Here is an 11,155-nt window from a genome sequence, read left to right as displayed (position 1 = left end):
TTGGCTGTGCGCTGGCTGCAGCACATGCACGGCTCTGCGGCTGGCACCTACGTACCGCCGTGGACAGCCGCCGCCACCGCCCTGGTGCAGCAGCTACACACGGCCGCCCACCCCCTCTGCGTCCTGACGATGCAGCGGGCGGCCGGCGGTGTCGGACCCGCTGCCGATGGCTGTGCAATCTTCGGCCAGCCGGTGGCGGCAACCTGCCCAGCCCTCGTGCGCCTCCTGGGTGCCCTCAGCTACCTGCCTCCGGTTACAATCCTACGCCCGGCTGTGCTGGTGCCAGGGCCCTGGTGCTTTGCACTTCCGCTCTGGGGCAATCCAGTCTTGCCGTGTGCGGCAGGGCTTCAGGCGGGTGGCTTGGAACGTGACTTCCCAGCGCTCGTGGCGCTGCCGGGTCTGCTCACGCTCGGCACGGCAGTGCGGTGCTGGGAGGCTGTAACAAGAGGTCTACGGACTTAAACTCTCTCGACACACGGTTGGAAGACAAGGGCATTCCGTATCACATTCCGTATGGCGTTCGTCCATTGCTCGGACGTTCTTCGCCTAAACCCTAGTAACTACGGTTACACGGTTTCCCGCCAACCGTGCCCACCGGGCTACTTAAGCGCCTCGGAAACACCCCGGTGTATCTTAACACCACCTTTCTCGGTTGTTTATATAGGTAGTCTATAGGTCAGATTCTAAGTCTAGCACACGACTGTTACAGTGGTGCGAAACGCCTTTCGTTCTAGCCCCTGATAGCTATGGACCCCGCTGCTGAAGCCGCGGCTCAGGCTGCCGCTCAGGCTGCCCAGGCCGCTGCTGCTCAGCAGGCTCTCGCCCAGCAGGCTGCCGCTGCGGCCGCTGCCGCTGCAGCTGCGGCTGCCGCCGCGCCGCGTGCTGGCTCTGGTGGCTCCGCTGCTCCGTCGTCTGTCCACCTGCCCCCTCGCCCTGCATCCGCGCCGGGCATGGGCTCGAACAACGACGACGAGATGCTCTCCGCCGGCGAAGGCGATGAGGTCAGTGGAATGTTTCGCAACATACTGTCATTGCCTACGTCCACTGCACTCGCTTTGATGTCGCGGGTGCACAACGCATTGCAATCAACTCTTCGCCGCTCGCCGACTCGTGCGGCTACACAATCGCTAGCTGAACCTACGGGCACTAGCATTAATCCACTCCAACCTACCTCAAACGGTAGCGACGGCAGCCACGAATCGCATGGCCCTCGCACTGCATCGCTCGCTCGTTCCGCACCGGAGCAGGCCCTCACAATGGGCCCGAGTGGCATCTATAGCCGCGTCCGTGCGTCCCTCGCAGCGGGACCTAGCACGGGCACGGGCGCTCCGGTCAGCTCCGACCTTCCACCGACCGCGTCGGACCCGTCAGCCGCTAACGCGCCCCCGCGTGCAGCCCGCGCCCGCTTGCGGCCGCCACCACCACCCAACAATCTGTCAAGTGCTCCACAGACGCACTCACATGCTCCCCCACCCACGGCCGCCCCTGCCCCGCAGTACGGCTACGACCACCAGCCCTCCGCTCCCATGGCGCCGGCCAGCTACGGCCCCGGCCCCACCTACGGTCACGCCGGGCCTGCCTTTGGCACCGGCGGTCCTGCCTTCCACCAGCCGCCCAGCGTCATGTCGCAGCTGGACACCCTGCGCCACCGGCAGAACGGCCACGGCCACCTGCTGGAGGACGTCCAGCGCACCGGCCACGGCACCCAGCAGGCGGTCGAGAGTCTGCGCAACGGGCTGCAGAACATGCACTCGCTGCTGGTCAACACCAACACTGACGTGGCCAACCTCCGCAACTCTCAGGCTCCGCTGAACGCCGCCGTCCACGAGATTCAGCTGGTGAGTCCGGGTTCGGCACCTAGCACCGCTGTGCCATACGCGCGCCACCTGCCCCGTCCGTCTAAGCTTGCGGGTGATCCCGACTTAGATAAGAGCATTGGGGACAGGGAGGTGTGGTTCGCGTCGGTTACCTCATACATGGGCCGCACGGGCATGAACCTGCTTAACGACTTCGAGTTCTTCCTAGAGGGACCCGCGGCCACATGGTTCAAAAACCTGCGCGCATACTACCACTCCACTGGCAAGGCTCTAGACGCCACCGCACTGCAGGCTGAGTTTAAGCGCGCGTACGGCGACCTAGAGAACCAGTCGGAACCCCAGCGCGTGCGCGAGCGCATCAGTGCCGGTGAGGCGCGCCAGACCCCCGGCATGCCTGTCTCGCAGTACGTGCAGAAGTTCACTACCCTGCTGCTCGAAGCCCCTGACATGGCTGAGGCAGACCGGATTCAGTACTTCTTCGATAACATGCTACCCAGCCTTGCGCGCGATGCCATAGTCGACGGAGACAACAAGCGCCACAAGACCCTTGCCTCCGCGATAGACGCCGCGTACGCTGCCGAGCTAGGGTACCGCATGCGCAAACGTGCCAGCGCCAGCGCCGCCGTAGCCAGCATTCCCAAAGGCACGGACAGCGACGACTGCAACAACGCTTCCAGCAGTGACGATGAGGGTTCTGACGGAGACGGGGATGCAACCGTCGCGTACGTTAAGCGCTTGCCCCACCGCGGCAAGCCGCACACGCACAGCAAGCACGCTCCCCGCACTCACGCATTCAAGCACACTAAGCGCCCTGACCGCTATGTGCCCCTCCGCAATGCTCGCAAAACACAGGCGCTCGGACGCCTGGAGAACAAGTTCGACGCCCTGCGCGACCGCATGGGCGACGGCGCCGGCGGCTCCGCGAAGCGCCAGCGCTCGGAGGAGGACAAGAGCATTGCCGGCCTGAAGACTCTCGGGTTCTGCACCAAGTGCGCCCGTGAGGACGTCAGCCGCAAGTGGAACACCTGCCGCGACCACAACCCCAAGTTTGCCGCGTAGGGTGTTGCGCAGCGTGAAGGTTTAGGTGGCAGCCCCGCTGCGCAGCCATCATTTAATGAGCATGAGTCGCTAGGTAGTGGGCAGTGTACGCACCCCGCACCGCATCAGGGTTGTCAGCACCCATCGCACAAGCATACGCACGCCACGGCTGCTACGGCACCGGGCACCACACACACGCATAAGGCAGATAGGATGTTCAGTCGAGCTGAGTTCTTGAGTTTGCAAACTGCCTCAGGACGAGACTTCTCCTTTGACGCTGCGTGTAATGATGAAGGCTCCAATGCTCATTGCGCCACCTTTGCTTGTCCCAAGCGCTCGTTCTTTAAGTCAGACGTCGGCGGTCACCACGTTTGGCTCAACCCACCGCATGGTCAGCTGCAGTACTGGGTTAAGCACTACCAGCGTTGCAAGGCAACTAGGCCATTCGACACCAGCGCAGTGATCATCGCTCCTAAGGGCTCGCTCAGCGGCAAGCTTACCACGGGCATGACACTCCTGCAAGAATACGCCACGGGTACACTTCTCTTTGCAACGTCAGCGGACAGCAATCAGCTTGACCCTGCACCGCAGGACTTGCAAGCATGGTACGACCCCCCGCAACAGCCCAAGCTCCGCGTGGCTAGCCCAGACAACGCTCTCATTTTCAAGTGCCGCATTGGCCACACACAACACAAAGTCCTGATCGATACAGGCGCATCCCACTCCATCGTTAGCAAGAACGCACTTCCCCCTGGCCTGACCGTCGCACCGCACGGCGCCAAGGAGGTAGAAGTCGCAGACGGCAAGCGCGTGACCCTTGAAGGCACCGCACAACTACCATTGCACATCCAGAAATACACCGCAGCCGTCCCAGCACTCGTCATGCCATCCCTCCTGCCCGGCGTTGACTTGATTCTGGGTATGGACTGGATGCGCGCCAACGGCGTGAAGCTAGACATCCCTAACCTTACCTGCCTGCTCACCAAGCCCGCCAACGGCAGCACCAAGCACATACTGCTGGTTGCTGACTCGTGCAATAAGGGTTCGACAGCAGGTGGGGAGGACACGAATGCCGGCGTTGCACACATGAAGGCCATCTGCGCCATGCTCGCCGCAACCACTCCCGACCTCATGTCCGCTAGCGCCGCCCGCCGCGCCATGCGCAAGAACGTGCCTGGCATGCTGGTGGTCGTGCGCGAAGCCAAACCCGACGTGCTGTCACGGCTCGATACCGAATCATCTGCACCGCCAGCGTGCGCCGCACAGCTCCGCACCAACCCACCCATCTTTCCCGAGACACCACACCTGTGCGCCACGCATACCACCCCCACCAACCCAACTTCCCCTTCACCCACACCCACCATTCCCGAAACACAACTCAACGCACTTCTTGACGAATTCAAAGACGTGTTCGAACCTATTCAAGGGCCGCCTAAGGACCGCGGCATCGAACACACAATCGACCTGGAACCTGGCGCAAAACCAGTGTTCTCCCGCATGTACCGCTTGGCCCCCAATGAGCGCGAAGAAGTCAGCAAGCAAGTACAAGAGCTGCTGCGGCTAGGCCTTATCCAGCCATCATCGTCGCCTTGGGGCGCACCCATTCTGTTTGCCGCCAAGAAGGACGGTGGCCTGCGAATGTGCATCGATTACCGTGCACTGAACAAGGTTACGGTGAAGAACCGCTACCCCATCCCCAACCCGGAGGACCTTTTTGACGCCCTGCACGGCGCTACTATCTTCTCATCCATCGACCTGCAGTCCGGCTATCATCAAATACGCATCAACGACAAGGACAGGCAGAAAACTGCCTTCCGCACGCCCGACGGACTGTACGAGTTCCTGGTCCTAAGCATGGGTTTAGCCAACGCGCCCAGCGTTTTCCAGGCCGTCATGAACCAAGTATTTCAACCATATTTAAACAAGTTTGTCCTGATTTACCTGGACGACGTAATCATCTTCAGCAAGACTCCCGAGGAACACATTGAACATCTTCGCACCGTGCTGACAGCGCTGCGCCAAGAGCAGCTACAAGCCAAGCGCTCCAAATGCGAGTTTAACCGCACCGAGCTCAAATTTCTGGGCATGATCGTCAGCAAAGACGGACTGAAGGTGGACGAAAGCAAAGTCGCCACCGTACGCGACTGGCCCACCCCCAAGGAGGTGTCAAGCCTGCGCGGTTTCCTCGGTCTTGCCAACTACTTTCGCAAATTCATTCAGGGGTACTCAAGCCTCGTGGCTCCACTCACACAGCTCACAGGCAGTACAGCCGAATGGCAGTGGGGCACACAGCAGGAAGAGGCATTCAACGGAGTCAAGTTCGCCCTCACCAACGCACCTGTGCTGCGTTTTCCTGACCCCAACAAGCACTATGAAGTTATCAGCGACGCCTCACTAGCAGGTACAGGCGCTGTTCTCATGCAGGAAGGGCACCCCGCTGCATACACAAGCTCCAAGTTCACGCCCCCTGAACGCAACTACACCACTACTGAGCAAGAACTGCTTGGTGTGATCAAAGCGCTCAAACAATGGCGCTGCTATCTGGAAGGTCCGCAAATCACACTCGTCACGGACCATAACCCAAACACGTTCATTGATTCACAAAAGAGCCTGGCCAAACTGTCCCGCCGCCAAGTGCGCTGGATTGAATACCTTTCCCGCTTCCACTACACGTGGGAATACCGGCCTGGCCGTATCAACGTCGCAGACCCCCTCTCTCGCATGCACGCCACGGTACTTGCCGCTAAGGCACAGTCCCGTTACTCCTTGACCTCTTCTCTGCCCGGCGAGATTCGCGTGAGCTATTCACACGACCCGCTATTCGTCGACGCAAGGGCACTCGCCCGCCACGGTGTCACCTACGACCAAACTGATGGTTTCTACCGCTGCCAAGGCAAAATCGTTGTCCCTAACTACAACGATTTGCGCACCCGCATTATCAGGGAGCTTCACGACAGCCCCTACGCCGGCCATCGGGGTATCGAACGAACCCTCGAGCTTGTCCAGCGAGAGTTCTGGTGGCCGGGCATCACTAGTGACGTAAGGCGCCAAGTCCTAGGATGCGAGCTCTGCCAGCGAAACAAACCGCTCATGCAGAAGCCTGCGGGTCTGTGCAAGCCTTTGGAGCTCCCTCGACACGTATGGACACACGTGTCGATGGATTTTATTACGCACCTGCCCACAACTCGAGACGGGCATGACACTATCGTGGTATTCGTCGACCGGCTAACCAAAATGTGTCGTGTAGCCCCCACGACTGAGACAATTACAGCTGAAGACTTTGCACAGCTGTTCCTTGAAACTGTTTGGCGAAGCCACGGTTTTCCAGAGGAGGTCGTATCCGATCGCGGCTCCGTTTTCGTGAACAAGTTCATGGCCGAGCTGTATCGCCTCACAGGCACCAAGCAAAACGTGTCTACAGCTTATCATCCACAGACGGATGGCCAAACGGAGCGCATGAACCGCGTGCTGCAAGAAATTCTGCGCAACTACGTAAATCCTACTCACGACGACTGGGATAAGAAGCTACCACTCGTCGAATTCGCAATCAACAACACATACCAGGAATCCATCAAGGCAACGCCTTTCCAGCTGAACTACTGTCGCAACCCTCGCCTGCCTACTCTCGGCTCTGCAGACAGCAAAGTCCCTGCTGCTGCTCGCTTCTGCTCCGATATCGAGGAAAGCATCCAGCGTGCTAAGCGCTGCATCTCCGCTGCTCAGGAGCGCTACAAGCACTACGCCGATCGCAACATGCGCGAGGTGAGCTACAAAGTAGGCGACAGAGTGCTACTGAACACTCAGCACATCAACCTTAAGCATCCCGGCACGAAGAAGTTTCTGCCGCTCTGGATTGGACCCTATACGGTCACTCAAACAATTGGACCTGTCGCAGTCAAACTCGACCTCCCAGCGAACTACCGTATTCACCCAGTTTTCCATGTTTCGCGCCTCAAACCTCACAAACAGGCACCCGGCTCCGTCTGGACGCCTCCGCCCCCTGTGGCCGTGCTTGACGATGGCGCATACTGGTCCGTTGACCGCCTCCTGGCCCACCGCGACAAGAAGCGCGGCGGTAAGACGGTCAAGGAGTACCTCGTCTCCTGGGAAGGTTACGGTCCTGAGCACAACACTTGGGAACCGGAAGCACACATCACTGAGTCTGCGATTGATGAGTACTGGGCTTCCCAGGCCACACGCAGGTCCAAACGCAAGGTTGCAGCCGACACGGCCCCGGCCCCGGCTGCAGGGGTTACACCAACTGCGCCACCACGCAAGCGTGGGCGTACTGCTTAGGGACGTCCTGCCACGGCAGACCCCAACACTCCGAAGGCCCCCTGACGCAAGCTCGCAGGGACTCTCGCTCTAGGTGGGGAGGACTGTAACAAGAGGTCTACGGACTTAAACTCTCTCGACACACGGTTGGAAGACAAGGGCATTCCGTATCACATTCCGTATGGCGTTCGTCCATTGCTCGGACGTTCTTCGCCTAAACCCTAGTAACTACGGTTACACGGTTTCCCGCCAACCGTGCCCACCGGGCTACTTAAGCGCCTCGGAAACACCCCGGTGTATCTTAACACCACCTTTCTCGGTTGTTTATATAGGTAGTCTATAGGTCAGATTCTAAGTCTAGCACACGACTGTTACAGAGGCGCTGGCCGCGGTGCGCCAGCTGGTGGCTTCCAAGCCGGCTGGTGCGCTGGGGCCGCGCCTCGCGCGTCGCTGCACTATACAGTACAAGCGGTCCGTCCTGCGCCCCATCCTGCGCATTACGGATATGGCGCGCGTGCCGCCGGAGCTGCAGTCCGGCCCGGATGCTGCTGCCCAATTCTCCGCGCTGCTGGCCCGTGTACCGGCGGCGTGGAGGGTGGCGGCGTCGGCCACACTGCATGCGCCTGGCGGCGCGGCCTCCGTGCCTCCTGCCCCCCAGGTATGGCTGCTGCTTGCGCAGAGCCTGGGGTGGCGGCATGGCGCGGCTGACGTGCCCTTGCTGACCCTTACGGTGAAGCAGGCCACCCAGCTTCAACTTGCGCCTGCGTACGACGCGCTCCGCGTGCGTCACTTGGCCTTCATCCAAGAGGCCTCCAGCGGCGCCGCGCCGCCCGCGGAAGCAATTCATGCGCTGCGGGCGGCCCTGGCGCGGCTGTGGGCTTTGGTGTGGGAGCCGCGACACAAGGAACCGCTCTGGCGTCTGGCAGTCAATGGGTTCACGGGCTTTGGGATGCTTGCGGCGTGGGCCGCAGATGGACGCGTGGAGAAATGCCCGTGTGGGACTCAGATGACTGCTGGGGCTAGGGTTCATCACTTCTGGGACTGTGTGGTGGCGGAGGCTCTGCGTGATGTGATGCGGGAGCATGCGAATGTGGACATCACACGGAACCAGTTGTGGTTAGTACAGGCGCCACCAGGGCTATCGCAGGCGGTGTGGGACATCGTGTGCTTGGCTGCTGTGGCGGCCCTGGAATACGGCCGACAGCGCCTTTACGCTTGCCGTGATGCTGCCGACCGGACTGCGGAGGTTGCTGTTGTGCGAAGGATCGGTGTGGAGGTGATTGCAGACTTCTGGTCACGGCTAGCTGCGTTTGTGAGTCTGCGTCGGCCTCCGCGCCGCTGGGACCTTGTCCCGAACCAGCACCCATTCCTAGCGTCAGATGATGTTGGAGGGGTTATCTTGGTAGGGCCAACAGCGGACTCGCCACCGGCCTCACCCTAGCTTGTCAGCTTAGGGACTCGCAAGAGGTAGTCTTATGACGCATAATGCGTGCTCAGTGACCACGCTTCACCGGCAGCGGGGATGACATGCAGCACGCCGCCGCACCTCCACACCTCAAGTCCCCGATCCCCTTATCTGCCCACAGGTGCGGCCACGGCCGGGGCGTACCATCTGCTCAAAGGGGCATGGGAGGCCTACACGCTGGGCGGCCACGGCCACGCCTGCTACTCGCTAGCCCGAGGGAGGCTGCGGCGTTGGCACAGGCCGACGGCTACACGGAGCCCAGCTACACGGAGCCCAAGCGCAGCGTTAGTTCACCTGGCTGCCGCGGGTGAGATGGGAGCCAAAAAGGCACGCAAATGGGGTAGGGGGGCGGGCATGTACGAGGAGAAGGAGTAGTAGTGAGGCTGGGTCCGGGCGTTGGCGCGGGTTGAAGTCCAGATGCCTGCCGCCCATGCTGCCGGCCACTCCACCCTGACAACCCCACAGGCGCCGCAGCTGGGAAGTTGGTCGCAACACCGTTGGCCGGTGGCACCTTTGATGCGCCGGAGAAGGCCGAGGTGGCGGCGCGGATGTTGGGGAGTCGCGGCCGCGGCGGTGAGTCGGATCGCTACCAGCCCGTTCTTGGGATCGCTGTATCGCTGTTACTGAGCCCAACCCACCTTTCATTACCGCACATACTGAGGCAACCTGGTTCCTCCTCCGTGATGCAGGTCGTGCCAAGGGTCGTGCCACGAAGCCTGTCTGTCCATGACGAAGAATGCGATCAGAATGCGCCAATGCGGGAGCGCACAGCGAGTGCGCCGCCGCTGACTGAAGCTGATTCTGAGGCACATACAGCGACTCGCCGGCAGAGAGTGGATGCGGAAGAGCCGCCAGAAGAAGGAGGAGAAGCAGAAGGAGGAGACGGACGAAGGAGAAGGAGAAAAGGAGTGGTAGGAGTAAGGGATAAGAAGGCGTAAAGAGAAGTCTTTAATCACGTAGAATGGTGGGCGGGCGGGCGGGCGAAGCAATGGGGCCGAAGCGGATATTTGATTCTGAGGTTTATCCATTAAACGCGGCCCACCCGATCAGTGGATTGTCGCATACAGCAGCCGTGCCCGAAAGCCTTTTGCAGATTTACACGGCGCGAGGCACGGGTTGCTCGCAGGTTCAAGTAGTTGCCAACAGGTCTGTTTATTGGTAAACGAACGTATTCGCAGTTACTGCAACAAAATAAGAGAACTATTAGCTTGAACACGCTTGGTTAGTCCTTGTTGTCAGACGGGTTGCCAACTTCTCGTCCCCAGGACGCTTTCGGGGCTTATTTCAAGATGAAGGCGTAAGCGAGATGCATGATGGCTGTTGCATTCGTCCATTGATGGAGGCCCGATGTGTGAGGAGCGAACATCGTGCACGGGCGTTGCGTTCTGCTGCCTTTAGTCCCAGTCATGATGCTGTTGGTTGAGTCGCCCGCGTTTGAAGGCACCGCGATTGTTTTGTTGAACGTCCTTGTGCCCCCGCCGTTTCTGGCTCCATCTTAGGATTGCGCGGGTGCTCCCTGCCACGGCGCTGGGGCTCTTGCTGCTGGCATCAATAGCTAGCGCACGTGTGATGCGAGGTACGCACCGTGGCGGAGGGCGGCTGTGTTATGTGAGTGGAGTCAGGGGGTGGGGAGCGTTGGGGAGTCCCTGAGGCGCTCTATGCCTCCCTCACACTGCATTCACGACTGCACTACCGCCGATGTTACGGTAGCCTTGTCCATCACCCGCGGCCCCGCACAGTCCATCACCCGCGGCCCCGCACAGTCTACCTTGTTCTCGCACTGCCGGTCCTGATCACGAAACCCTTAAACCCGATCCACAGGTGACGCCATGACCGCCGAGGGCAGCCGGGCGAGCAAGCGTGCCCAGCTGCGCAACGTGCTGCGCGGCCTCCATCAGGCGGCTCCAGACTCGCAGCTGCTTCCTGACAATGAGCCTACCCCCGCACCACCCAGCTTGCCGGAGGATAAGGGCGCCACTCCCAGCCCCTCGGGTGACAGCGAAATGGCAACAGGTGCGCCCACGTACCCGCCATGGGCCCCGTTACCTCCCAACTCGCCCGGCGACATCCGCCGTGACCCCGACTTATCTGGAAGCAACGGCGCGCCTTCCTTCCCCCCGTAAGTGCTAGTGCTGGTGTCATTAGTTAAGTATATAAGTTGAATGGACGTGCCGCTGATTGCACGCACATGCGCGTGTGGGGGTGTTTGGCCCATCTAAGTCCGGTTTCTATTATTATTCTTCTTATGATATAGGAATAATGGCAGGTCGGACGCGGCGGGGCTCGAGGGGCAGGGCTCTCACAAGCCGCCGCCGCAGCAGCAGGGGCAGAGCCCGCAAGCGGCGGCTGAGTCTGCGCACGCCGGCCAGATAGACCACGGTGGAGGGACTGGCTGAGGCCGGGGGCGCCGAGGTGGTCGCGGAGGGGGAGGGGCCGGGTGTGGAGGGGGAGGGCGGTGGGGAAGTCAGCGGCGGGTAAGGCCCCTGGGGAGGCCTTTCAGCTGCTGCTGTTAGTTGCACCCTCTCCATGTGGGTCCCACTCCAGGACAAATTGTGTCCCC

General features: G+C 60.9%; 3 protein-coding genes across 4 annotated transcripts; all 3 read left to right on the top strand.

Annotated features, from left to right (window-relative positions):
* The first annotated feature begins 654 nt into the window (after positions 1-654).
* Positions 655-3,154, top strand: CHLRE_09g392988v5 (uncharacterized protein). The gene is made up of 3 exons (XM_043065662.1): positions 655-1,001; positions 1,497-2,543; positions 2,670-3,154. The coding sequence occupies exons 1-3, from the start codon at positions 747-749 to the stop codon at positions 2,874-2,876; spliced, it is 1,509 nt and encodes a 502-aa protein (XP_042921198.1). The 5' UTR covers positions 655-746; the 3' UTR covers positions 2,877-3,154.
* A 5,570-nt stretch (positions 3,155-8,724) lies between these two features.
* CHLRE_09g392951v5 (uncharacterized protein) lies at positions 8,725-10,250 on the top strand. The gene is made up of 3 exons (XM_043065661.1): positions 8,725-8,902; positions 9,061-9,168; positions 9,285-10,250. Exons 1-2 carry the CDS (start codon positions 8,757-8,759, stop codon positions 9,110-9,112), a joined length of 198 nt encoding a protein of 65 aa, XP_042921195.1. The 5' UTR covers positions 8,725-8,756; the 3' UTR covers positions 9,113-9,168; positions 9,285-10,250.
* CHLRE_09g392914v5 (uncharacterized protein) lies at positions 9,685-11,150 on the top strand. Of its 2 annotated transcripts, XM_043065658.1 has the most exons (3): positions 9,685-10,171; positions 10,417-10,714; positions 10,862-11,150. In XM_043065658.1, the coding sequence occupies exons 1-3, from the start codon at positions 10,165-10,167 to the stop codon at positions 10,989-10,991; spliced, it is 435 nt and encodes a 144-aa protein (XP_042921197.1). In that variant the 5' UTR covers positions 9,685-10,164; the 3' UTR covers positions 10,992-11,150. The 2 variants fall into 2 exon arrangements, with proteins under 2 accessions (XP_042921197.1, XP_042921196.1); XM_043065659.1 differs by lacking the exon at positions 9,685-10,171 and having other exon boundaries at positions 10,395-10,714.
* The last annotated feature ends 5 nt before the right edge of the window (positions 11,151-11,155 follow it).

This window comes from Chlamydomonas reinhardtii, chromosome 9 (assembly GCF_000002595.2).
Source record: "Chlamydomonas reinhardtii strain CC-503 cw92 mt+ chromosome 9, whole genome shotgun sequence".
In the NCBI taxonomy this organism is placed as follows: domain Eukaryota; kingdom Viridiplantae; phylum Chlorophyta; class Chlorophyceae; order Chlamydomonadales; family Chlamydomonadaceae; genus Chlamydomonas; species Chlamydomonas reinhardtii.
This window is presented reverse-complemented; position numbering and strand designations above follow the sequence as displayed.

Excerpts from the sequence above, each read along its gene's own strand:
- CHLRE_09g392951v5 (XM_043065661.1), top strand. The coding sequence starts at position 8,757 with ATGGGAGGCCTACACGCTGGGCGGCCACGGCCACGCCTGCTACTCGCT. Across the intron at positions 8,903-9,060 it reads AGTTCACCTGGCTGCCGCGG|GCGCCGCAGCTGGGAAGTTG; the intron begins GTGAGATGGGAG and ends ACAACCCCACAG.
- CHLRE_09g392988v5 (XM_043065662.1), top strand. The coding sequence starts at position 747 with ATGGACCCCGCTGCTGAAGCCGCGGCTCAGGCTGCCGCTCAGGCTGCC. Across the intron at positions 1,002-1,496 it reads CCGCCGGCGAAGGCGATGAG|TACGGCTACGACCACCAGCC; the intron begins GTCAGTGGAATG and ends CCTGCCCCGCAG. Across the intron at positions 2,544-2,669 it reads GGGATGCAACCGTCGCGTAC|GCGCTCGGACGCCTGGAGAA; the intron begins GTTAAGCGCTTG and ends CGCAAAACACAG.
- CHLRE_09g392914v5 (XM_043065658.1), top strand. Across the intron at positions 10,715-10,861 it reads GGCGCGCCTTCCTTCCCCCC|GTCGGACGCGGCGGGGCTCG; the intron begins GTAAGTGCTAGT and ends GAATAATGGCAG.